This window comes from Mustela putorius, unplaced genomic scaffold (assembly GCF_011764305.1).
Source record: "Mustela putorius furo isolate JIRA1106 unplaced genomic scaffold, ASM1176430v1.1 tig00537227_pilon_pilon_pilon, whole genome shotgun sequence".
Lineage (NCBI taxonomy): Eukaryota > Metazoa > Chordata > Mammalia > Carnivora > Mustelidae > Mustela > Mustela putorius.
In genome coordinates this window covers 20264602-20289486 of record NW_025422368.1, presented here as the reverse complement: position 1 = coordinate 20289486, position 24885 = coordinate 20264602, and the positions used below count along the sequence as shown (strand labels likewise).

General features: G+C 37.3%; 1 protein-coding gene across 11 annotated transcripts in view; it reads left to right on the top strand.

The window, feature by feature from the left end:
- Window positions 1-24651, top strand: part of SOX5 (SRY-box transcription factor 5) — a 994837-nt gene extending 970186 nt beyond the window's left edge. For all 11 annotated transcript variants that reach the window (XM_013047547.2, XM_013047548.2, XM_045072864.1 and 8 more), the window contains 4 exons: window positions 9267-9375; window positions 12172-12345; window positions 17881-18097; window positions 19645-24651. In XM_013047547.2, coding sequence (XP_012903001.1) covers window positions 9267-9375; window positions 12172-12345; window positions 17881-18097; window positions 19645-19948 — 804 coding nt within the window. In that variant the 3' untranslated portion in view covers window positions 19949-24651. The remainder of the gene's footprint in view (window positions 1-9266; window positions 9376-12171; window positions 12346-17880; window positions 18098-19644) is intronic.
- Window positions 24652-24885: the final 234 nt, after the last annotated feature.

Sequence of the window (24885 nt, the reverse complement as noted above, 5' to 3'; positions counted from 1 at the left end):
TGGCTCTTGCTATTTATTTTGTGCTTTTACCCTTTACAAAGTGATTTCACATCAGCTTGCAGCCTCGTCCTGTAATATGAGCAGAACAGTATTCTATCTTTGTTTTAAAAATAAAAATGAGATTTGAGAAGATTACAGGAATTCCAGCGGGAGACCAGTTTTTAAGCCAAGGTCCTGTGGCTTGGAGCTCAGTCTCTTTTCTAATGGACCGTGCTGAGGAAGTTCGAGAAAGTACCCAGTGTCTGATGATTAGCTTGTGCTCCGGCATTGGTCATGTGTATTAGTACCGTCTTGAGGCTTTATTACAGAAATCTCATTTAAGCAGTTCCCATCTCCATAATGTGTACCTTGTTCTTCCCATTCTTTGTTTTTCCTACATCTGTTCCCTTCCTAGGTCTCTGTTCCCTCACCATGCACCACTAGCCGCTTCACTAAAGGATGAGCTCGGAAAACAAACAAACAAACAAAACCAGAAGAACACGCTCCATCGTATTGGTTTTGCTTCTTGTAAGCAGGGTGGATAAAACATGTGAAGTTTTAGCTGTTGATTAAATTGAGATTCTAAATATCTATTCTAATCTGTATTTTTCTCTCCCTTCCCTTAAAACAACCATGGATAATTGAAAAGTGAACTATAACTCCGATGTGCCCATTTCTATTGGTCAGGCCCAGCAATTCTGAACCAAGCCATGACTCTTTAAAATAGTCCAATTATATTTATTTAACTGAGGTGACTGCTGGCTACTCAGGCTACATTCATAAGAAAGCTAACAGTTTTATAGCTTTTATTCCATGAAAAGGAAAAATTAAAGAGAAAAATTCTATACATTTCTGGAGCTCAGTAACTGAGTTGCCCATTGTTTATAGAACAATTATCATCAGACAATGTTTAAGTTTTGTGTTTACATCTAGGTAGCCCTCCCACCTACCGGACATCCTGCCTCCGCCGTGATTTCTATTGTTTTTCTTTGTTGGCCTCCTGTTTTTCTCACATTAACCCTTGTGATTTAACTCAGTGCAGTATCTCTATCTGCCCTGCTTTGAAATATAACAACATTTTTTTTTAGACTTTGGTTAAACGCTGACCACATACACAAACATTTGAAAACCTTCGGGACTTAGTTTTTTCTTCTCCTGCCTTCCCGTTTCCACAAGTATACACCGTAAGCGCTCCTGCGACAAATAAGCAAAGACCGGTATTTTGCCATGATGGTGATCATGTGTGCCTTCTTTGTGACTGATTTGTTTTCTACAGATTCCCTTGAGTGGCTTTTTTGTGCATGAATCCCCCAGACCTCAGTGACTTTTTCCTGTCCTTGGCAGTGGTTTTCTGTTTTAAGGACTAAATTAGGAATGTTGAATTTGGGCATATAACTGTGTCTTTCACAAAGTACCTGAATCTGTGACTCTGATTGTCTCTGTGAATTTGACAGTCTCTTCACAAAATATGTCTCAATAACCCTATTTTTTTTTTCATAATTTGAAATCTCTTCCTTGACTTTAAGAAAATGATGGTAGAATTCACAGTTACAAGTGGAGTGCCTTTAAGGTTTGGAACCGAAAAACTTGAGAGAAAACTGTCATTTATGATAGAGAAAATATGTATAGTTTTATATATTGGTCACAATTTTTTAGTTCTGGTTTAGGGAGTATCCAGTAAAGTAGGACATAGAATTACAGGTTTGAAAGACAATGAAAACGGCCTTGAATTTCCTCTTCAGTATTTTTAGTATGCCAGACATAGGTAGTCCTATTCCAGTTCTTGAAAATCTCCAGAAGGGGGGAAATTTTTGCATCTTGAGGCAGCTCACTTACTGGACAGATACCTTTGACTATTAGACAACTCTGTGGCTTATTATATTTCACTTGATAACTTACAGCCATCGGTCAGTGTTGTGTCTCTTGACTTTAGATGGCCAAATTCTATCCCTTTTTCACTCATAACAGGGCTTGAGTCTTTTTTAAATAAATTAATTCTCAACATATTTAAAGACAGGCATTTTGGACCTGCTTTTCCCATCCCATTCAACTTTCTTTTTCAGAGTCCAACGCAACTTCTCCATAATGACAATAAGGATATTGTTAAGAATATAATCTAAAGCTGAGTTAAGCCCAAAACATTATGACCATTGAGTATCCCTGGTGTGCATTCCAGTTCCTGTAGAAAAATAAACTAAGGTCATTATAATATTGGTTTTTTAATTTTTTTTTTAAGATTTTATTTATTTATTTGTGAGAGGGAGAGAACAAGCAGAGGCAGGCAGAGTGGCAGCAGAGGCAGAGGGAGAAGCAGGCTCCTTGACGAGCAAGGAGCCTGATGTGGGACTTGATCCCAGGACACTGGGATCATGACCCGAGCCGAAGGCAGCCGCTTAACCAACTCAGCCACCCAGGTCTCCCTATAATATTGTTTTTGTTAATGAATCCATACTGGCTTTTTGTTGTCACTACATCCTCTATTATGTGCTCTTAGCCAAAGTTTGTAACCACCACTTCTGTCTTTTCTGGAACTTACACTAAGTGCTCAGGTCATTGTTTTTCAAATTTCTCTCGTCTTTCATAAATCAGAGTCAATCGTCATTTACTTTCTAATATTTCTCCTACTTTAAATCAGTTCTTTAAAAATCATAGATAGGGATTTGCCAATTTTATCTATAAATTATGCTACTATCTTGGAAAATTATTCATCTGGATTGATGTGAATTCATAGAAACTGTGTGTTTCCTTCAAAACCATTCCATCATTCTTCAACTTCACAGTACTTTTTAAGAAAACTTGATCTGCCAGTATACTTCACTTTGACCAGATTGCCTGATAAAACTAAGTTTCTAAGAAATTTAGGTGAAATTATACTTAGGAAACATTTCATGAAGGTGGCTACCAAATTTCGTGAAAGGAAATTAGACTATAAACAAAATTATGTGTTCTGATTCATGATTTTCTCCACTAGGGGAAACTCTGGATTTTGTAAAAGAAAACATAAAGATTAAATAAGGATGATTTTCTAGATGAGTAGACCAGAGGCCATTTATGGACCTTTCCAACCCCTTAGTTCCCATATCTCTATGACTGATCCTCTGATGGAAATATTCCTACAGGATACCGGATCACACAGTACTAGTGTATCTGGAAATATCCCACTGGATACATTTATGGTTGATCAGAATAAAATTAGTGAATGATTTCTTCAACTTATGTTTTTGTTAGTCTTAAAGCGAGGTGTGTGTGTGTGTGCCTGCATGTGAGAGGAAAGAGAGAGAGAGAGAGAATGTATTTGTATATAATTTATATACAATTTACAAGAAAGCCTTTTCTCCCATTCGTGCTGTTAGATGATGTGGGTGGATGGTTATTTTTTAGGAAATGGTGTTCTCAATAAGCAAGAGTAGAACCGAGAAGTTGAGGGGGTGGACATATGCATTATTTCTTTGTATTTTACTTAAGCTGATGAGAAAAATCTCCAACTGATAAATCATTATGACATTATAAATAATCTTTCATCTTCTTTGGTGGTCTGTGAGGTTCACATAATTGGAGGGTTAAAAACCTTTTTGTTTCACTCTTCCTCCCGTGTCATTAGTATAGAAGTAGACCATAAAAAAAAAGTGCAGCCAGAAGGGGTTTAACTGTTACTGAGTCAACATTTGACAGTCACACTCTATTCTGTCATTTCATGCATGTGCTTTTTATGAGTTTTATAGCTTTGTGAGCTTTATTTCAGGGATGTCCATTATGATAGCTGATCCACAGCCCATCTCTATTTGTGTATGTGTGTGTGCTGGGGAGCAAAACTCATCACTTACACGAATCCCAATTTCAAGGAGTAACAGAGGAGCTATTTAGTCGTGCATTGTTTAATTTGGGATTAGGTAACTAAGGAAGTATCTACCTCTTCTAAAACAGAGTTTTTGTGTGTTTTTGTTTTGTTTTGTTTTCATTGCTCTATGAAATAACACAGGATATTTGTTTGAGCATCTATAAACAGTGAATTTTTAGTTATATTCTGTATGAGTTGAAGTATTGGAATAAGAGATGTTTTCAATTTAAGTATGTACTAGACTTAAAAACCATCATGCCCGAACATCAAATGAAAAATGAAAAAGATTAAAAAGATTGTTCAGATGTTAGACAAGAGGAATTTAAAAAAATCTCAACAACTTTTAGAGTTGTTAGCCGAACTCTCCTTTTGAATGTGTATTTGTCCACTACTCTAGCCATAGAAAATAGAAGGTCATACCCCCGGCAAGTTACTTAATACTGGTATTGAACTAACTATTCCTGTAATTCATATATGTCAGGAAGGATCTTTATTTTTTCAATTTCCCTCATTGAGTTTTTTCCCTAATATTAAAAACACAGATACCTTAATTTGTTAAGCTGACGAGAATCTATCATTATATTTAAACCCCATTTTACAAATTAGGATTCTGGGACTCAGGGAGGAGAATTGATTTGTCTAAAGTAGCATAGCTTTATACACAGCAAGAGTTTGGTCAAGAAGTGATGTTTTGGACCCCCAAACCCATTTTTTTTTTCTCTGTATGTCCTCTTCCCATTAATCCCAATGGTCTTTTGCCCTTCTGGAGGGACAGCTCTTTGCTGACTACTTCTAATCAACTCATTACTTACATCTCTAGATATTTCTTGACTTTGCTCATTGATTCCCACCATAGTGTGGTGTGCACAAATAATACATGTGTTGTTTTTCTATTAAGCAAGTCAGCTGAATGAGCCCCAGAGCCCAAGACCAGCTGTCAAATTGCCTAAGTGAACATTAGCACAGTAATAATACTTCTTTAAAGGCTGGGTTTTAGAATCATTTAGTTGACCCCAAAAAAGTATATGACCTAAAACTATATTTTCTTCTGTAAAAGGGATACAATTCATTTGGATCCTTGCTCAAGTCAACATGGGGTCACAAGATTTTTCAAGTAAAAATAGACTTTACCTAATGTTGCCCTTTGATCTCAGTAAACCTACAGTATTGTATAAGATTTGATTAGCTAGGTCAGAATCATCTTTCTAAAGGAAATCTTATTGTTATCTAATTGCTAATTTGTAATCAAGAGAGAAAGCATATAGGTCATCTTGTTCGATCTTTATTTATAAATTCTCAAGATCCATTTTGACTACTTTCTAGTAACTAATACGCTTGTACCCTCTACTCTGAGATTACTCAGAGCATTTCAGAATTTTAGCAAGTGTTTCTTTAAATGTGTTTTTTTTTTTAATTTTTTGATAGAAAAAAGGTAGAGGAGAGAAAAACCAGCAAATCTTGTCAGTTTCAAACCAGCATTTGGATAGTATTGAAGGGCGTGAAGTAAAAATGCTGTACTGGATTTGTATTCGAGAACACTGATCTTAAAGTGGGGCCAGGGGGTGTTCTTTGTCTGTACAAATTCTTGACTAATGTGTTTTTCACTGGAGCCAGATGGGACTAAGAGTCTAACTTTGATAAGAATTATCATTTGTGGGCGCCTGAGTGGCTCAGTGGGTTAAGACGCTGCCTTCGGCTCAGGTCATGATCTCAGGGTCCTGGGATCGAGCCCCGCATCGGGCTCTCTGCTCGGCGGGGAGCCTGCTTCCTCCTCTCTCTCTGCCTGCCTCTCTGCCTACTTGTGATCTCTCTCTGTCAAATAAATAAATAAAATCTTTAAAAAAAAAAAAAAAGAATTATCATTTGTGCCCATCAGCACTTTTTTCTGTTCCCCCAAGCTCAATTTCTTGAGTGTTTTCCATTTTCAGGATCTTCCCCATTTACTCCCCTTCTACCTAATATCAAACTGAATTCATTCTGTTTCAGCTGCCTCTATTAATTAATTAATTAAGGGGGAGAGTGGGGGGAGGGGTTGAGGAAGAAGGAAAGAGAAAAATCTCAAGCAGACTCCACACTTAGCTCGGAGCCCTGTTAGGGCTCGATCTCACAACCCTGAGATCGAGCCCTAACAGGGAGCCTGAGCTGAAATAAAGAGTCAGACACTTCATCCACTGAACCACCCAGACACCCTCAGGTGCCTCTACTTAGAAAAGATTAATTTAATTATAGGAACTTTGGGAATCAAAATGTTACCTTTTTGAGTAATGTTGGCTCTTTTGAAAAGAGGCTTTTAGAAAAGGAAAGATTTACTCCAAGGAACAGAAACTTTTAAATGGTTGAATTTTAGAATGATAATGCATAGAGATGGACTTTTGGGGGAAGGGAACAGCCAGAGATGGTGGAATTGGAAGGAGTAGGATCAGAGGAATCTTCTCAAGATACCCACATTTGGGCTTTATAACATTTGGCTGATTCTTTCTCCTCCTATATACCTAAATAGGTTGAATTTAAACTTTTGATAACGATTCTTAAATTCAACTCATTCTTCTGATGTTTCAGTATGTTATCTAGACAACTATCCACGTGAAGATTGATATATACCCCATACATAAAAACTGAAACATAGGGCACCTGGGTGGCACCTGGGTGGCTCAGTCGGTTAAGCATCTACCTTCAGCGCAGATCGTGATCCAGAGTCTGGGGATCCATCCCCGTATCAGGCTCCCTGCTCAGTGGGAGTCTGCTTCTCCCTATGCCCGGTTCCCTGCTTGTACTCTCTCTCTTTCACTCTCCCTCTCTCAGTTCAGTAAGTAGAATCTTAAAATTAAAATAAAGAACAAAATATAAACTTTCATTTACTATAGGATCAATTTTCATATGAAATTATATGGTAATTATTTGCCATGGAACGTTTGTATTTTTATATGCCATGTATTTACCATGTAAGCACTTAGGTTTTAGTATAGCCCCTTTACCTCAATTCCTTTAAGTCTTCTGAATTTATTGTCAGCAAGAATTTTTTAAATGTGCCAATGTTACCATTTTGATTTACATTTGTAAAGTGTTTTAATTAAAGGCACACCACACATTCTCTGATTCCTCCAGTCCCATCCCATTTCCGTGTTCACATGTCAGAGAATCAGCTATGCAAAAAGTCACAAAAACAATGCAGCTTAGGGGCGCCTGGGTGGCTCATTGGGTTAAGCCGCTGCCTTCGGCTCAGGTCATAATCTCAGGGTCCTGGGATCGAGTCCCACATCGGGCTCTCTGCTCAGCGGGAAACCTGCTTCCTCCTCTCTCTCTCTCTGCCTGCCTTTCTGCCTACTTGTGATCTCTCTCTCTGTCAAATAAATAAATAAATAAATAAACAATGCAGCTTACCTCGTTAACTTCCACTATCTCCCACGGACATGCTCTTGGGAAGTATTGTAAATTTCATTTTGGGTAACTAATTAATTTTATTGTATTGTGTACTTTAGGGTTAGATGATTAGAAGTTACTTACTGTAAAAACTAATGGTTAATTTCCTGCCCATCATTTGCTAATTTTAGTCTCTTGGTGAGATGGTACAAGATCCATACAGCTGAACTTGGAAACTTAGCAGTCACTCAACATTTCATCTTTTTTTCTACTCCAGTTGCCTCCATTTTGCTTTTTCTTCTTAAAAGACTTTGCTTCAGATCCGAGAACTCTTTCTAAAATATATAGCATTTATTGCCCTATCCACCATTAAATCAAAACCTGAGAGGCAATCCATGCCTAGTATATTCCCCAAAGATTGTACAGTGAAGTTCATTGACTGGAGATGATCAGATCATGTTGATGGACTCTGTGTGTGTGTGTGTGTGTGTGTGTGTTAATGTAACTGTCGTCTATTTTAACAGCTACATTTACTCTAAAGAGAGTCTGTTAAGCGGGTGTCCTTGGTGGTCCTGTTCGTAGCCGAATATATACAGCAGACTCTCAGCAAAAGAAATTCAGAGCACATAAAACAGCTGAAAATACCAATTTTACACAAACTAACTGGATCAGGTTCTACATTTTTAAATATATAATTTATTACAACATAGTTCTGGTACTGTATAGTCCTGTAGAACTCAAGTTGATATCAAGTTCTTTGTTTCTAATTTCCCTGCTGTGTTTTATAATAATGGACAATTAAATATTTTTTCTACTAAATCATACATACAGACTTTGGTGAATAGGAGTTTCAAGGCCACTAAATTGAGAGAATTTTTTATCTAGTATGTACAGTTGTAATACTGTCAGATTTTGTAGAGATAAAGCATGTACTATATTAATATCAATAGCCTAATGGTCCTCGGTAGGAACATTAGTTGGGCCCCTTTACCTGTAATGTAATTATTTTAAGTAGTTGATTATTTTCTGTGAACCTTTTATTGTGCCAGTAGCTATCTCACCATATATGTGAGTCATCTGTACATTGCATGATGGTGTTCCTCAGAAAATGAGGTAATTAATTATAAAAAAAACTGAGCAAATTTTATGAAATCCAGTAGATACTTTTCTTCAAACTGTTTTTGAACCAAGTCATCCTCAGAGCAGTGATGGAAAGTGCTAGAAAAGTTGTAAACCTTCCATCGTATGATTTTTCTTTTTATAAAATCACCCAATTACTTAATTGAAAGTTGTTTAATATCTCATGTGGTTTAGATTGAGCATTATGTTTTCTTTGAAAATAATTTAGTTTATAATGCCATGTTCTCCGTGAATTCAAATCATGCACTGCATGCTTTTAAATGACTTGATGTCTTTGCAGATCTAATTTTGGTGTATTTGTATCTCAAATAATTCGCCAACTCAATATTTTGGCTTAGCAATCCAAATCAAATTGTGGTCCAAGTAGCAGGCACTCACATCGAATGTACAGAGACTTGACAAGCAATTAGCAATGAATATTTAAACGTCTTCATTACCCTTGCATGAGGAATGCAGATGGCATTTAGGGAGATGGCAACCAGAGGGCACCCCTGTGAATTATGATTCTATCGGTTGGTCACCTGACTATTGGAAGACTTTCTCTGGGCCCCATGCCACTCCTGTACTTCTAATGTCTGGCTAAAAGTAAAGGCATTCCAAATGTTGTAAGACAGGTTGCTTTCATGAAATTTCTCTGCACGTTTTATGACTCAGGAAGATTGTCTCCAGGGATCCCGGCACATACCCCTGAGGCACACCAAACCCAAATGCCAAGGCTATATAGGGGATTCTAAGAATCAGAGTTCCTTCAAAAACCCTGCTGAACATTTGCTTCAGTCACCTCAACATAATTATGGTGCTGAATGTGCAAAGGTGAATAAATCAACGTTCTGTCCCTCCCAGAAGCTAATGTATTATATATATGGCTCAAGAAAAAAAAAAAAAAAAGATGTCTTTGAATAATTACAATTTCCAGATTGAGCTCTCATTATAAATTTCTTTTTTTAAGGAAAAAACAACACTGGAGAGTCTGACTCAGCAACTGGCAGTTAAACAGAACGAAGAAGGAAAATTTAGCCATGCCATGATGGATTTCAATATGAGTGGAGATTCTGATGGTTTGTGAAAATTGTTCATGTCTATTCCGATAATGTGCAGACGTGTCTATTTGTCCCAGTTAAAACGACTAAAAAGTATGTAAGACAGCCACATTATACCTGGTTGTTACAGGGAGAGCTCACATGTACTGAGAAGTTCCCATGTGCCAAGTAATCTTCTGAGGGCTTTGCATAAATCCTCTCATTCATTTCTAGCACATCTTATGAGAGAAATACTGTTACAAATAAAGAGCTGGGCCCCTGGGAATTTTTAGCCATTTTTCTCCAAGATAACAGGGCTGTTGAGTACCAGAGGCAGGTCTTGGATTCAAGGTGGTATGATTCTGAAGCACATACTCCCAGTCACTGCCAAACTTACCTCACTTCCCTGTTTCTTGTACCCAAAGCAAACTTCAGAAACTTGTGTCTGTTAGCTTATTTTCCAGTTTTCATTTGTCCAACTCAGACCGGAATACAAGGCGAAGTGGATATTTTCAGGAGACACACACATTTGTGTGTGTGTGTGTGTGTGTGTGTGTATTTGCATTTTGGAGCCCTTCACTCTTCTACTGTCTACTCGTCTGTCAGGTGTCCTCCCTCCCCTTTATTACCCAGCTGGAACACTGGTGGCACAATCTCGTGCTTTCTTCACATGCCTGGAGGCTTCTGTTGTCTGCATCATCTCTGAACATGCTAAACATCCCCAGTGACAACTAACTAAAGTGACACGCTAATTTTAATAGCACAGCAAAGAGAGATAAAGAAGAAAGTACTATTCCCCTTCTCCTGAGCCATAGCTGGGAATGTCCCTCCAGTGTCCAGTGCTATGTATGCATTTTGAGAGCACAGTCCTCAGATGTGTCACTATGGGAGAGAAAGTCCGCTGCATGTAGAAAAGACTGCACTGGAGCAAACCATTAGGAAGCATACTTTAGGACAGAGGAGATGGCCTTGAGTTCCCCTATATATATAAAACTGTCTACTCAGTACCTTGGCCCAATTCTACTTTTAAGTGCAGTTCTACACTAGCCTTGAGACTAGCCAAACTTGAGGGCATAGCCAGATAATATTATCAAAACTGAACTTTATTCAGTTGGATATCCAACCAAAGTCAGTGTTTTCCTGGCCTGTTGGAGCCAAACAGTTCCTTCTCTTTTCTACCTCCCTTGGCTAAGATAAACCTGGCCTAAGTACATATAAAGAGCTTGTTTAGCTTTGATGAAGTTGCATAATGTTCATTTTATTGCTTATGTTGTTGTAAGGTGTAAGAACAAGAAAAAGCAGATGTGCAAATGATCATTTGCTAGTTACAAACCCATTTCAGAAAGATGTTGCCATGTATTAGCACTCATTTTTGTCAATAAAAAGACAATTACTGGTAATAACACATTTCATAAATTTTAAGTTGTATTAGCATGATAAAATATACCCATAGTAATCAGCATTAAAACATCACAATTTTGTGGCTGTTATTTGTTAAATTGAGTCATGCTTGTATACAAAATATTTTCCAATCTTCATCAGACCAAAGATCATAGTATGAGTAAGAAATAATAAGAAACACCACCACCAGGTATACTGTGTTTTTGTTGGCTGCTCTAGAGGTCTTCAAGTCTGGATAATTTGGGTTGGTTCATATTCCTTCTAAGTGAGAAAAGAGAGGAAGAGGAGTATGAAGAAAGAAAAAAAAAGCAATGTTTTTATTAAAGATACAAGTTCTAGAAATGCCCAAATTATTTAAAAATTTTATATGTTACCAAAATACATCTCTTCCATATTTTCTAACAATAACCCTAGAAAACTTGGTTTCACCATTGTGTGGTTACTTCTGCTTCTCCTGATTTTCTTTGCCTAAACTTGAGTATCTCAGAGGCTGTTTAATCTGGTGAAATTACTCTACAAAGTCATGTGAAGCCTAGAGGAGTGATGGCAGCTTCCAAAGGTTCTACTGTGGCTCTTGGTTATGTTTTTATCACCATGAGTCCTGACTGGAAAGGAACTTTCAGTGGGTCTTTTTGGGTAACTTTAGACATGAGGGAGAAAATTCAGGGGAATGATTATATTATTTGTTTCACCTTAAATATGTGGCTGTGGACTTTTAAAGAAACCATAGTAGTATAACAATTTATTTATTTTCCCCCTACGATTTTCAGAGATCTTCTGGGAATCAGGCCATCATTGGTGCATCAACGTAGTTCATGTATTTATTAGCACAAAATTGCAAGGAAAAGCCAAACACGTTACAGAAGAATTTCCATATCTTATTTTAACTTCACATTTTTATTTAGATTACTTCAAAAAGGGGGAAAGGGCATGGCTACTGTGTGTTCTGACCATCTTTAGGTAGCAGAGACATATCCTCACTGGTGGTCACCCATTGTGCCAAAGAGAACAGTGTTTCACAATTTTGTGAGCTTCTCTGTTTAATATTTCCATGGTACCAGCATGCCTATTGGTATGCCCCAACTATTCTCTTTCCAATTTGCATCAAAGATTACACATTCGAATTTCTTGTGTCCTCTTGAAAGAAAATGGTGAAATAGTCCATAGTCCATCCAAAAAAGGAAGAAAAACATATTAGAAATAGATTAAAAATATAGATACGATGATTTCCACCATGGGGCTTATCACAAAAACTTCATGAACAAGCATCTGTCTCAAGAACTGGAGGTGTACTATCAGATGTACTTTTTATATTCATATTTTGATAGACTAGATAGAAGAGATATTTCACTAGACAAATATTCAGTAGCAATAGAAAGAATAGAATTACCAAAAGTCTTAACACTCACGTGAGGCAATGTTCCCTATTTTTAGGAAGTGCTGGAGTCTCAGAATCAAGAATTTACAGAGAATCCAGAGGCCGTGGTAGCAATGAACCCCACATAAAACGTCCAATGAACGCCTTCATGGTGTGGGCTAAAGATGAACGAAGGAAAATCCTTCAAGCCTTTCCCGACATGCACAACTCCAACATCAGCAAGATATTGGGTAAGAAACGTATTAATGGTTATGAGACGCATGGAATAAAAATGTACAGCTCTGTTTCCTGCAGTTGTTGAAAGGTACTAGCTTTGAAGGCGGGGGTGATCTGTTTATCTAAATAAGCACCATTAATTGAGGCTTTCCTTCTGATGACGAAGCATTTCATGTCTGTGGAGAAAGGTGCTCAGTTTTTATAGCTTGCTTTATAGTCCTGTGTCTCCCTACTAATTGTTGCAATATTTTCTCTTCTTTAAGATCTAGAGATATTTCGTAGCAAGACAAAGAAAAAAGTTTCTTTCCTCTGAGCCAGTTGACAATGAGGTTGACTGTATTTGTTCTTTCCCTTTGAGCTACAGAATTCTTCACGTGCTAGGGCTGGAGAATACATATAGGTGAGGTTTGTTCTGGTGCTATAACTGAAAGTCAGTTAAGACTGCTGGGACACAAGAAGATGAGGCGTGTGGTGCAATTTTTAATTTATACTTTTTGTAGCCTGCAGCAGATTTTCAGCATCTTTTAAAAAGGGTCTTTTCCTGCTATTGCAGCTTTCAGCTTAACAGATACAGTACATATTTGCCTTACGTATATAGACGCTGAAAGCACGCAGAAGAGATGGTGAGAGGTAGGGTAATGATTATGAAAGACCAACTATAGACCAGTTGAAGTCCCAGAAAAAGGAAGGGAAGATACAATTTCTTTTGCGCTGTTCACTTGACATCACCACCACCTTCTTCACCTTCAGATAGTGGGGTGGCTAGCTACCAGATAATCTAAGCATATTTTAGATTATTTATTCCCTGACTTCTAAGAGCTAAACGGCAAGAAAAGAATAGAAACACCTACCTCTGAATTTGGGCTTCAACAAATACGTAACGCAACAAAACAGAAACCATTAATCACTTGAACTTATGTTTCGGTTTTCATCTAAATAATTTTGAGATCTTTAAATGAACGTTATATCAAAAGATAACAGTATGTGAAGCTTAGAAAATGTGAATATTTATGGATAAAGGAAATGCACATTTTTTACATCTCTACCATCTCTGATCTGTTTTTCCTTTTTTATGACCAAATTTTACCTTCCATATGAAGTTTTCCATTTTTTTTTTTAAAGATTTTATTTATTGGAGAGACAGAGATCACAAGTAGGCAGAGAGGCAGGCAGAGAGAGAGAGGGGGGGAGGCTCAGGCTCCCCGCTGGGCAAAGAGGATCCTGGGATCATGACCTGAGCCAAAGGCCAAGGCTTTAACCCACTGAGCCACCCAGGTGCCCCAAAGTGTCCCATTTTTTAAATAGATATCATACCTGTTCCATTTGGTAAAACTCTAGAAAAGGATAAAATACTTTATGTAAATATATTCTATATCCTAATGTATCGGTTATTGCAAAATTAGAAATCGCAAAATGTTAAAATTTGAAAAAACAGACTAAATACTGATTGTTTAAACCATCTATATCATCCAATTCCTGTGTCTGAATACTGGAAAAATGATAGTTACTGATTAAAACTTTATCCTAAGTGTAAGAGAAATATCAGTTTTGGTAATGTGAAATACTTTAGGAAATGCAGCATAAGATTTTATGGGAAGGCATGACCAGCTACAAGCATTTTTTTTCTGGTTTGAAGGAAAGACTATAAGAATGACCATATGATTGTATCATAATGGGTGACACGAAAAAGAGTGCTGTCTGATTTTAGACTTTTCAAGAGAATTGTGTTCATTAAAGATACAGCAGGAAGAAAAGAAAAACACTGAGGTGTTTGGGACCTCAATATTTGGTCATAGCTTCAAATAAATAAGTGATCTTCAGATATCCAGAAGATCATTCGAACTGGCCCATTTCATATACAAATACAAAGAAAGCTTGATGTTTTCCTCTTTACTGATTGTTTTGGATAACAGCCTCCGACAGCATGCCGCTAATTCATTCTGCTTAAAACAGGCGCTTGAGCTGGGTTGACATTTTACATAGTCTCTGGGGATCCTAGTTGACATTTTAAAGGGCTTCTAAGCATTTTATAATACCCTAAAATCTGGTTTTAATAAGCCATTCTGCTGAAATTGTTAACATAAGGAATCACCTTTTACTGTTTGGCGCTAGATCAGGGGATGGGGGGACATCTTTTTCTGATTAGATATACAGTAGTTGGAGTAAAATGTGCAAATTCATTACAGACCCCATGGAGATGACAATGCTGCTCAGCTCAAACTCTTCATTTTTATTGTATTGGCAGATTTAGAAAGGAAAAGAGGACTCTCAAGACTGGTGGTGATTTCTTTCTTTCTTCCTTTTTTTTTTTCCCCCTTCTTATTTTGAACATCAGATTTTTAAATTTAATCATCCTCTTTATCATCAGGGGGAATACCCAAATGTCCTTCTGCATTTTCCATTGTAAAAGACCAGTCTTTTGAAAAATGCAGGGAACATACTCCCTGCATGTGGTCCAGGGTAAGCAACCAGCCCCACCCAGATCAGGTAGATGTTTTCATCTCCTCCTGAGAGACCTAAATTGCTCATGTAGTGTGTCTCAGGGTTCACATCGTAGCTATATTCAGTGGATGCTGTACCTGCAAAGCCATTAAAACCCAAACCAAACTTGTTATTTGTTTTTCTCTATTAGAAAGTTATTAAAAAACGAAAACTGTATTTGCCACCAAACCGAAACACTGTTTGTCTCTACTGCCATAAAACGGAATAGTTAGCCCTTTTGCCAAGTACACACAGTGCTTAGGCTACCTTAATTCTTTAAAAAGACATAACTATGATACAACCATCTTTTAAAGTGTAATTTAGGATTCAGTGATATTTCCAAGGAAATTGTATTATCAAGTATCTAAACATTCTGTGATTCCCGTTCATGCAGATTTGGAAGTCAACTTGTTGGAGAATTTACACCCTTTTATTGTGTATGTCATCTTTATGTTAATATATCTTTCATTTATCATATAATGTATATATGTGTATATATATATCACCTTTCCCTCTGTGTATATATATATCACCTTTCCCTCTGCATTTCAGCTAGATCAATGTTAAGTTCCTCCAATTCCTCTTCCCACTTGACCATTCTGCTCTTCCTCCATAGAAAGCCCTCCCTTTCTGATTCCTATAGGAGTCATTTCCACAGCAAAGCCCTCCTGACCTACAAAAGATTGATCCCAACTCCTTATCATGGTCACATAGCTTCCTGTACATTCCACAATTGTAATTAAAATAATAAATTTTTTAATTAGCTGCTTAATAGATTTCTCCTCCACTGGAATATGAGCCTCAAGAAGATAAGGAACATAATGATTCATCACTGCATATTCAGTGATTAATACAACAGGATGCACATAGTAGGAAATCTAAAAAGGATTATTACACTCTGAGGCAGGTTACTATGAGGCATAAACATTCCTTTTCCTTAGAGAAATACATGCTTTTCAAGCTTATAGAACATTCAGACTTAGATAAGAACACTTAGCAATTCCTCTTCTAATTGAGAATTCTAGTTTCTTTGTTCTCTCTAGTGATAAAGATACGGAATTTTAAAGTCAACAATCATAGATCCATTTTTCAATGTACTTATGTAATTCTTAAGTAAATTATTTCTGGTATGCTCACTTTTGCACTCCCTGATCTGAAGTTTAGAGCCCTGTTACACATACTTGGAAGAAACTTCCCAAAAAGAATTGATCTAGTTCAATAGTATTATAGCTTTATCTGTGTTTATATTTGCCCTGAGAATAACATAACAGTTCCCAGTACCTCTAGAGAATATTGTTGGGCAATATAGCGTTTGAGGTCATACCTACAAATTATTGGACATGGCTATTTAAACACAAGTTTCAGAAAGGAATAAAAAAAAAAAACCTCTAATTTTTGAGCTATAACCTGTATTTCTGTAGTAAATAGAATAAAATCATACTGACTGTCTAGATTGGGAAAAAAATATGTTTATAAATTTTTGTAACACCTACGTGGATAGACCCACTCAGGCAACATCTGTTCCAATAGAAAAGAATTCTAAGGGAGGAGTATTGTCCCTGTTACTGTATTCCTTTAATACATGTAACAGTCCATATTGAGGAATTATTTACATTTGTAGGGAAGAACTGTTCATCAGTGAGCTATTTGCATTTGAGATACGGAATTATGGTTGAGTAAGGAATTCATTCAAAAGTCTTAAGATCTTGCTTTGATGACCTTGCAGGGCAGGTAAAGCTTCTGTACCAGAACCTATTTAGTAGGGAACTCCCAATTCTGGTTATTTTGGTCTTCGTACATTTGGGTAAAGTTGAGCATTACTTGCTGATAAACACACTTCATCTGCAAATAGAATCTCCTCACATGCTTAATAAAAAGTAAACATTATTACCACTACTTATTTTACTACTACACACAGCCACAGTAATAGGACCAAAGCTTTAAATCACATTTATATTGAGAATTAGCATAACTATTTTTAATTAAGCTGCCCGCTGTGTGTGTGTGTGTGTGATCCTAGTTGAAGCCAAACCAAAATCAAGTGAAAAGAAGGGGAAAGCCAATTTGGATTACCAATTGGATTAATATTATTAATGCATACTATTCTTCAAGAAGTGACATCTCTTTATATTATTGAAAGTTGATTTATTAAGAGAAAAATCTTACCCCATACATATTTATTCTGGCAGTTCTAACCTCTGCTAGATCATAACAGGTGGCCATAGGTATCTAAAAACATACATTGTAGCATGTTCAGGTTTAATTACATCCAACCTGAGTTTGAGTCACAGGTTTGCAATTTAATAGTTTTGTGACCTTGGATAAGTTACTTCATCTATTTGAATTTTAATTTTCTCATCTATGGAAATAGGTAAAAATGCTAATACTACCTTACAGGATTCCAGTGAAAGGTAAAAATGGACAACTTGTGTAAAGTTTTTAGCACAGTATCTAGCACACAGTAGTTACCCAGTGCATGTTCATTAATATAATTTTTTGTAATTAAAGTTTTAATGAAATGAATTTTAAAATGCAATCATTCATGAACGCATACTTCCAAATTTTGAGGAGAATTATATGTAGCATATGTGAGAAACCCTTGTAGTAAATAATGTGTATCCCCCACCTAAAAATACTCAGCACCTAGATAATTAGCCACAGATTGAAAATGTATAATAAGTTTTTGCATAAATTTTCAGTTCACAGTTGAAACATATCGTGGTCCAATGTGGAAACAAAAGGTATATTGTTTAAACTATCTGTGAGCTTTTAAATAGATCATGTACATGGTTGGCTCAGTTGTTAATTCCAGCCAGAAAAAAAAAAAAAAAAAGGATCGTCCCATCTTTGTATCTTTGGGTACACAGTTTCCTTAAGGACACAGCCAGCATCACCTCTGTCCTGTGGGATCTCACCTCATGAGTCATCCTTTGCTAATCAAACACATTTTTATGTGTTTCTGAGTTTGGGCCCGCATTTTTACTTTAGATTTCCTTGTTCTCAGGGCTATCTTTTTAGGAACCTCCGCAGCTGCGCCAGTTGGAATCCTAACCTTCTTTTCCTCACAGGATCTCGCTGGAAAGCTATGACGAACCTAGAGAAACAGCCATATTACGAGGAGCAAGCCCGTCTCAGCAAGCAGCACCTGGAGAAGTACCCCGACTACAAATACAAGCCGCGGCCCAAGCGCACCTGCCTCGTGGACGGCAAGAAGCTGCGCATCGGCGAGTACAAGGCGATCATGCGGAACAGGCGGCAGGAGATGCGGCAGTACTTCAATGTCGGGTACGGGCCTCTCGGTCGCGTCTGCACGGGGAGCGCTCCTTGTTCCACTTAATGGGGTGTGAGACATTCTGATTCTGCTGCGAGGTAGCCTTTTGAAAAAGAGCCTGAACTCCGTGTGTTTTCGGGGACTAGACTGTCCCCCCATCTGTACCTCCATATGGAGGGACTCCAAGGACCTAGGACCTTGGCTCTCCCAGGAGCTTCCTTAACAACTGGCTTGAGGATAAACTATCTGAAAGTAAGCCTTTTGACAAGTGCGTTGTTAAAAACAGGGAAGCATCATCAGTTCTTTGCCTCATTGGCGTTCATTACTTCCAAGGCGTCGCATGGACAAGTTCCACAGCAGTCTTATTTGGAGATAATACATCATAAAAATGGTTTCAAAAGAAACACTTGCTTTGGAATATAGAGGGGTTTCTGGGCTGTCGAGGCACACGTGTGGCCTTTGTAGATCAGGCAAAGTGGAGATTCTATTTAGGGCACGACAAGGTTGTGAACGGGAAAGCTCGCTTCTGAATCAAGAATGGAGCTCCCAGGAGGTCTTACCCTGCTTCCTCTGGCCGGGCTGGGTGCTGTGTCCTGTGATGCTGCCAGCAACTTCATTTCTTCTGCAGAATTTTCTCAGAAAGCAGGGATAGGAGGTAGCTCCTATTTGGAATGGAAGTTAAAAAAATTTTTTTTTTTTTTTTAAAATTCTGCCCTCCCTAATCTTCCTTCCTGGAAAGAGTCTGTAGGCTCTGTGCTTTATATGCCAATGCATGACTCTCCTCAAAGCTGAGCACAAAACCCGACACGGATGAAATAGTAGACATATGAATGAACAAATGAACGAATGAATGAATGGAGCCTAAATGAACATCATCTATGAATCCCTTCCCAATAGGACCAGCTACATAATTTGTGGAGCCCAGTGCAAAATGAAAATGGGGGATTTCTGTTAAAGAGTTAAGTTCTGCTGCCGTATCTTGAAATTCTTTAACCCAAGCATAAGGTCTTTCTAAGCCCAGGGCCTTGTGCGGCTGCAGAGCTGTCTGCCCTGCTTCCCATCCCCCCAACTATTGCAGGGACCAGGTGGGCAACGAGTTACTGTTCAGTTCTGGTGATTTCTGAGCAATAACAGTTTATTTTGAGAACTCTAATATTTTAGGGTTTTTTTTTTTTTTTTCCCATTGAAATTGCATGATCTGTAGTTTAATTATTTCTGAAAACACTGTTGTAGTGAAGGGGACATGAACTTGGGGTCAAGTTCTGCTGCTTAATCTTTCTGCACCTCAGGTTTTGTTTTGTTTTTTATAAAATAAGATAGTAATAAAACAGTTATTTTAAGAGTCAAATAGGTAACACATGTAAGTGCCTTGTGATCTGCCAAGCTGTAGACAGAGGTAAGGTATTGACATCACAGGAGGATGCAACTTTTTGAATGTTGGGCAATAGGATAAGAATCACGGTTTTAGATTTGGGCAAGCCGAGCAGATTCGTTATAGAGTAAGGCGTGCCTCTGAGTATCCCCTCACCCACAGTCTTTTTTTGGGACTTCCTCTCTGCAGGCAACAAGCACAGATCCCCATCGCCACCGCTGGTGTTGTGTACCCTGGAGCCATCGCCATGGCGGGAATGCCCTCCCCTCACCTGCCCTCAGAGCACTCAAGCGTGTCCAGCAGCCCAGAGCCCGGGATGCCTGTTATCCAGAGCACTTATGGCGTGAAAGGAGAGGAGCCACATATCAAAGAAGAGATACAGGCCGAGGACATCAACGGAGAAATTTATGATGAGTTCGATGAGGAAGAAGATGACCCAGATGTAGATTATGGGAGTGACAGTGAAAACCATATTGCAGGACAAGCCAACTGATAAGGGTCAAAAGATTGTTGGGACCTTAGGACTTAAAGAAGCCCTAGCTGGTTCATCCTTACCAGTGGCCAAGCACATTAACTTTCTCATACACTGACTGTTACTTTAACTGTTAGTCTTAAATAGTTGGGACATCAGCTGACTAATAGACCTCAGCCTCAAAAGGCTTGGAAAGGAAAAAAAAAAAATACAAGCAAACAACAATATCAACAACAAGAGATTGAAATAAGCTATGGGTAAAATAATGCCAGTAATTCAGCTGCTACATCCAAGCACTGAAGTCTTACCCGTCAACTTTTTTTTTTTTAATAAACTTTATGGCTGTTTGTTCTACAATGTTCTAGAAATTCTCACTCAGGTACACAGTGCCAACAAGTGGCTTGTGAATGTGTTTTGTTGTTTTGTGCTACAATTTTTAAAAAAATAAGTTTTGTTTTGTTTTTTGGGGTTTCTGGGTTTTTTCCTTTTCTTTTTCTTTCCTTTCTTTCTTTTTTTTTTTTTTTTTTTTTGTAATGCACCTGACAGAAAAAAAGAAAGATGAATTTCTCTTTACTTCTCTCCATCTTCTCCATCTCTATACTTTAAAGATGGAAGTCTGTGCATGGGGAGGAAGAGGGAAAAAGAGCCTGTTTTTAACTTCCTTGCTATCCACCACAAAATAAGCAATTATTTTCTGTAGAGGACTTTCTTTATCTATTGCACACCACACTACATCTTTGAGCAAGTGCCAAATTTGTACTGAAGTGTTGACCCAGTTCCTTTTTTTTTTCCTTTCCTTTTTCCTGTTCCTTCTTAAGTTAGGACAGTGTTATATCTTAGACAATCCCTTGAAAAACCTGAAATACCAGCAGCTGGTGAGATTTGACTTTTTTTTTTTCTTAAATGGAAACTGTAGGTGCTGTTCTCAGGTGAAAAGAGAGAGAGAGAGAGAGAGACATAAGAAATTTAGAGAAAAAAATATTTTCTGATCTTGGATTTTTGTGTGTATGTATGTGTGTGATTATGGTACTAATAGGGATAACATTGAACCATTGTGAGTTAAACCCACATCTGGGGATGAAATCCCACATCCTCCTAAGTGACTGGTCTGGAAGCAACCTTGACCTTGACTTTGCACTTCAAATGACAACCAAGATAGGGCTCAGAAATTATATTTTTAAATTTCTAATATGATTATTATTGGATGGATCAGGCGGCCCTGTGTAATCGAGGTGTGCATGTATAACATGGAAGCTACTAGCAAACTGTTCCCAGATGTCCCTTCTTCCTGGTCAGTTGGTTCCACTAATGTTTGCGACTTAATGATTTCTGTTTGTTTTTCCTATTGATAACATTGAGCAAAGCAATCCTTGTTTTCCTTGACTGTATTTGGCCGTTTTCCAGAAACACAGAATTAGCTTATTTCTTCAACATTCCATCCTTTCCTGATCAGGAAATGGAACTGATGATTTTGTAAGGTATTTTTCATCTCTCCATGAAATGAGGCGGAGGCCATTTGCATTTCACAATTGTGGGCCATGTGCATCCCATCCCGTAAAAACCAGGATTTGGTTAAAAGTCAGAGCAGCCTGACAGAAACAGAGCCTGGCTGAACCCAGTGATCCTTGCCACCACTTTCCCTTGCTGTAAGACGAATCCACAGAAGTCCAGTTTTTGGTTCCAGCCGAGGATGTGCGTACAGCAACAACTCATGGTGACAGAACTGCTTGTTTAGATTTCGCCAGCCACACGCCTAGGCAGTTACAGGGCTTATACAAATAAATGCAAAATCACTTCAAGTCCATTGCATTATTGGTACGGAAGCATCAGTTCCGTACTCCAGCCGGGAGCTTGGAGGTGCTATGGTTTTCACTCCAGTTCTCATTTTCCTATCCCACCCCTCAAACCTGACCCCAAAGTTTGATTTTTACACATAAATAAGAAAAACAAATCCTTTTTATTTTTCTCTCTCTCAAAAGACTTGCTCTGGGGTTTTGCTTGGAGGAGCTGATCATATCCTGCATGTCAGAGATTTTGTTTTGTTTTTCTGTTTGTTTTTGATGACTGTATTTTCATTTGAACTGCCTCTTTTTCTAGTGTTGTAATGATGATGATGATAAAATAATAATAATAATAATAGTAATAATAATAATAATGGTCAGCTGTTCCCAGATTAGTAAGTTATGTATAATTTATTTCTCCCTCTCTATTTTATTCTCCTCTGATTTGGAAGTGCAGCCAATAAGCTGTTAGATATTTAAAACAAATTTCCATCTTCCAACTCATATAAATATATATATATATATTTATACACACACACACACACACACACACACACACACACGTTCACCCACACAATTTTACTTCTCCTTCAGTAAGTTTTCTCCTTTTTAAAAATTTGGCCCCAACAATGTCAAGTTCTGGTGTCTCATACAAAGGAGTGAATAGGAGGGTCGTGTTCAATCTTAATTAACTTATGCTCTCATCACTCATTTAGTTATTTAATTGCCACAGTCATCTAGAGCCAATTCTTTTTTTGTTTTTGTTTGTTGTTTTTAAGCACTCTGGATTAGGAAAAAAATAGACACTCGTTTTATATTGTTATTATGTACAATGTGAAAACAGATTTTTAAAAATTTGTTCTTCGTCTTTGTTAACAAATTCTGACTTATGTGGGTTCACCTCTCACGTTTGCTGGATACTTATTTTACACCACGTTATAAAGATGCTTTGTTTTCATTTCATGACTTTGGGCTACAAGAATACTTTGTTTTAGCTCCAGGTAGAGGCCACTGAGGGCAATCACGGCTGAAACCAATTCTAACGCACTTAGCAGTGAATTGACAAAACACTTCTGTTTGGTCTTTTTTTGTTTGTTCTTTATTTTGTTTTATTTGAAGGGGAAAACGAAATTGTTAATGGTGACCTTTAACTGCTGAAATTCAGAAGTTAATTTTATTTAGTTAGATTGATGTCAGAGAGGCTGCACCGTGGACGGACGGAAACGGGAAGTCCAGAGCCCCGAGTTCTGTCCTCTTGTGTCCTGACATAGAATTCACTGGGTATTGTAATTTCTTTGCCTTAGTTTTCCCCAAAAGAAAACAGACAAACCAATTATATTGATGTTTGAAGTGCTTTCAAGTCATTTGATAAAAGGTGCTATGAATAGCAACTTATTGTGTTAACACGTTGCCTTTTTGGCATTCGATTGGTTTATCATTTTTGTAAAGGATCCTAAAACCTTGTATTCTTTCTCTGTGCCCCATGGTGATCAAAAAAGCGAAGGTAGAGGAAATCAGAATAAGATCAATCTGAAATGAAGATAACATTTCCCTCCTCGATCCTTTCCTACCTCTCATTCACAAATCCCCACTCCCTTCTTTCTCTCTCTCCCTTTCTCTCTCACGTGCACGCAAAACATACACACACATACACGCACACAGGCACACACTCATTCCAGCCTGAACTCTCATTTTATTGCTATTATAATAAATTCCTCCAAAAATAGCCATGTTTTAATATGAATCTAAGAGAACATCACTGGAGAAAATAGGTTAAAGTTGCTCATTTACAAATTACTAATAATTTGGCTGGTTACTGCATTTGGATAAAAGACAAAACTGTTCTTCAGTAGGTTTATACCTAAATTAGTTAAGTCAATTTGTAACATTTATTTGGCATCTGCATTTAAAAGTTAACCATGTATAAAATCCCTCCCAAAGAACATAATTATTATTGAAACCAAATCCTCTTATAAGGAACGAATATTAGAGAGTTTTCTTTGATGATGAAATTATTTCATAGATTTGATTTTGGAGTAAACTTTTACCTTAATTCATTTAAAGACAATTATCTTTAACCATTCCGTGGTCCCAATTTCAGATATTTTCTTAATCCAGAAGTAGTTACTCTTCCCAGAGAAAATCTCTTTTATCACATTTAAAACATCAAAAAATAATTTTCATTCATTCTAATGGGTAAATTATTGAACTGTAATAAACAACTGTATATTTACAAACAGGTTTATAAACTATTTGTCTATCAAGTTAATAGTAAAATAAAAATTCAGAGGTCTGCAAGGAAAATTATGAAGCCCACTTAAAGTGGTTCAGATATCTCTTCTAGGGCATAAGTTTTTGTTTAGACAGGCTTTTACAGTATTTAATTTTAAAGTTTCCTATAACTTTCAGTTTCCCAAGTTGAAGATGATGTTGTGTTAAGTTTTCTACTGATTGATTCCTGTCCTTCCCAGTGTTTCTGTCACTGGTTCACTAAAACAGTATTTATACAGCTCCACTGGCTCTAAAGCTCTTAGTCCTTCTAACATTTTGGATTTTACAAGTAAAAACGGGAGAAAAATAGAAAAGAGACAATCAAATGCCTGGAGCTTAAAACAAAGTATGTGCAACCTACCATCTCACTTGAAATTTAATAAAATAAATAATTATGTAAATATAACATAGAGTTATAGATTTATATTTTGTTCATAACACATAGTGTAATATAAGTTGTATATTTTCATGTTTTTGGTTTTATGTTACCATTCATGCCACAATAAAAATAAAACAGGAGTTTATGTACTCTTAAAAAAAAAAGATGTGGGTTGCCACCAACCTGTTTTTTGTTTGTTTGTTTGTTTTTTGTTTTTGTTTTTGCATTCTCTTTTTTCAGTATTACTGCCATGCAAGGCACCAATAAAAACAGCAAATGTGTTCTTTACCTAATATACTGTGTTTCTTTTCACAATTCTTGCTGTGAAGGTATAATCTTTAGTTTTCTTATGGAAAAAGCAAAAGTACAGAAAATAATTTAGTTTTCAATATAAATAATCCCAGTCCCTGAAGTGGACTTTGAACCACAAGGATCTACGGATTTAATTCTTAGCGGTGGACATTGCAAGAAGGGACCACCAGACTTCATGATAACGCATCACAGTATACAGGGATCTAGCTTCACTA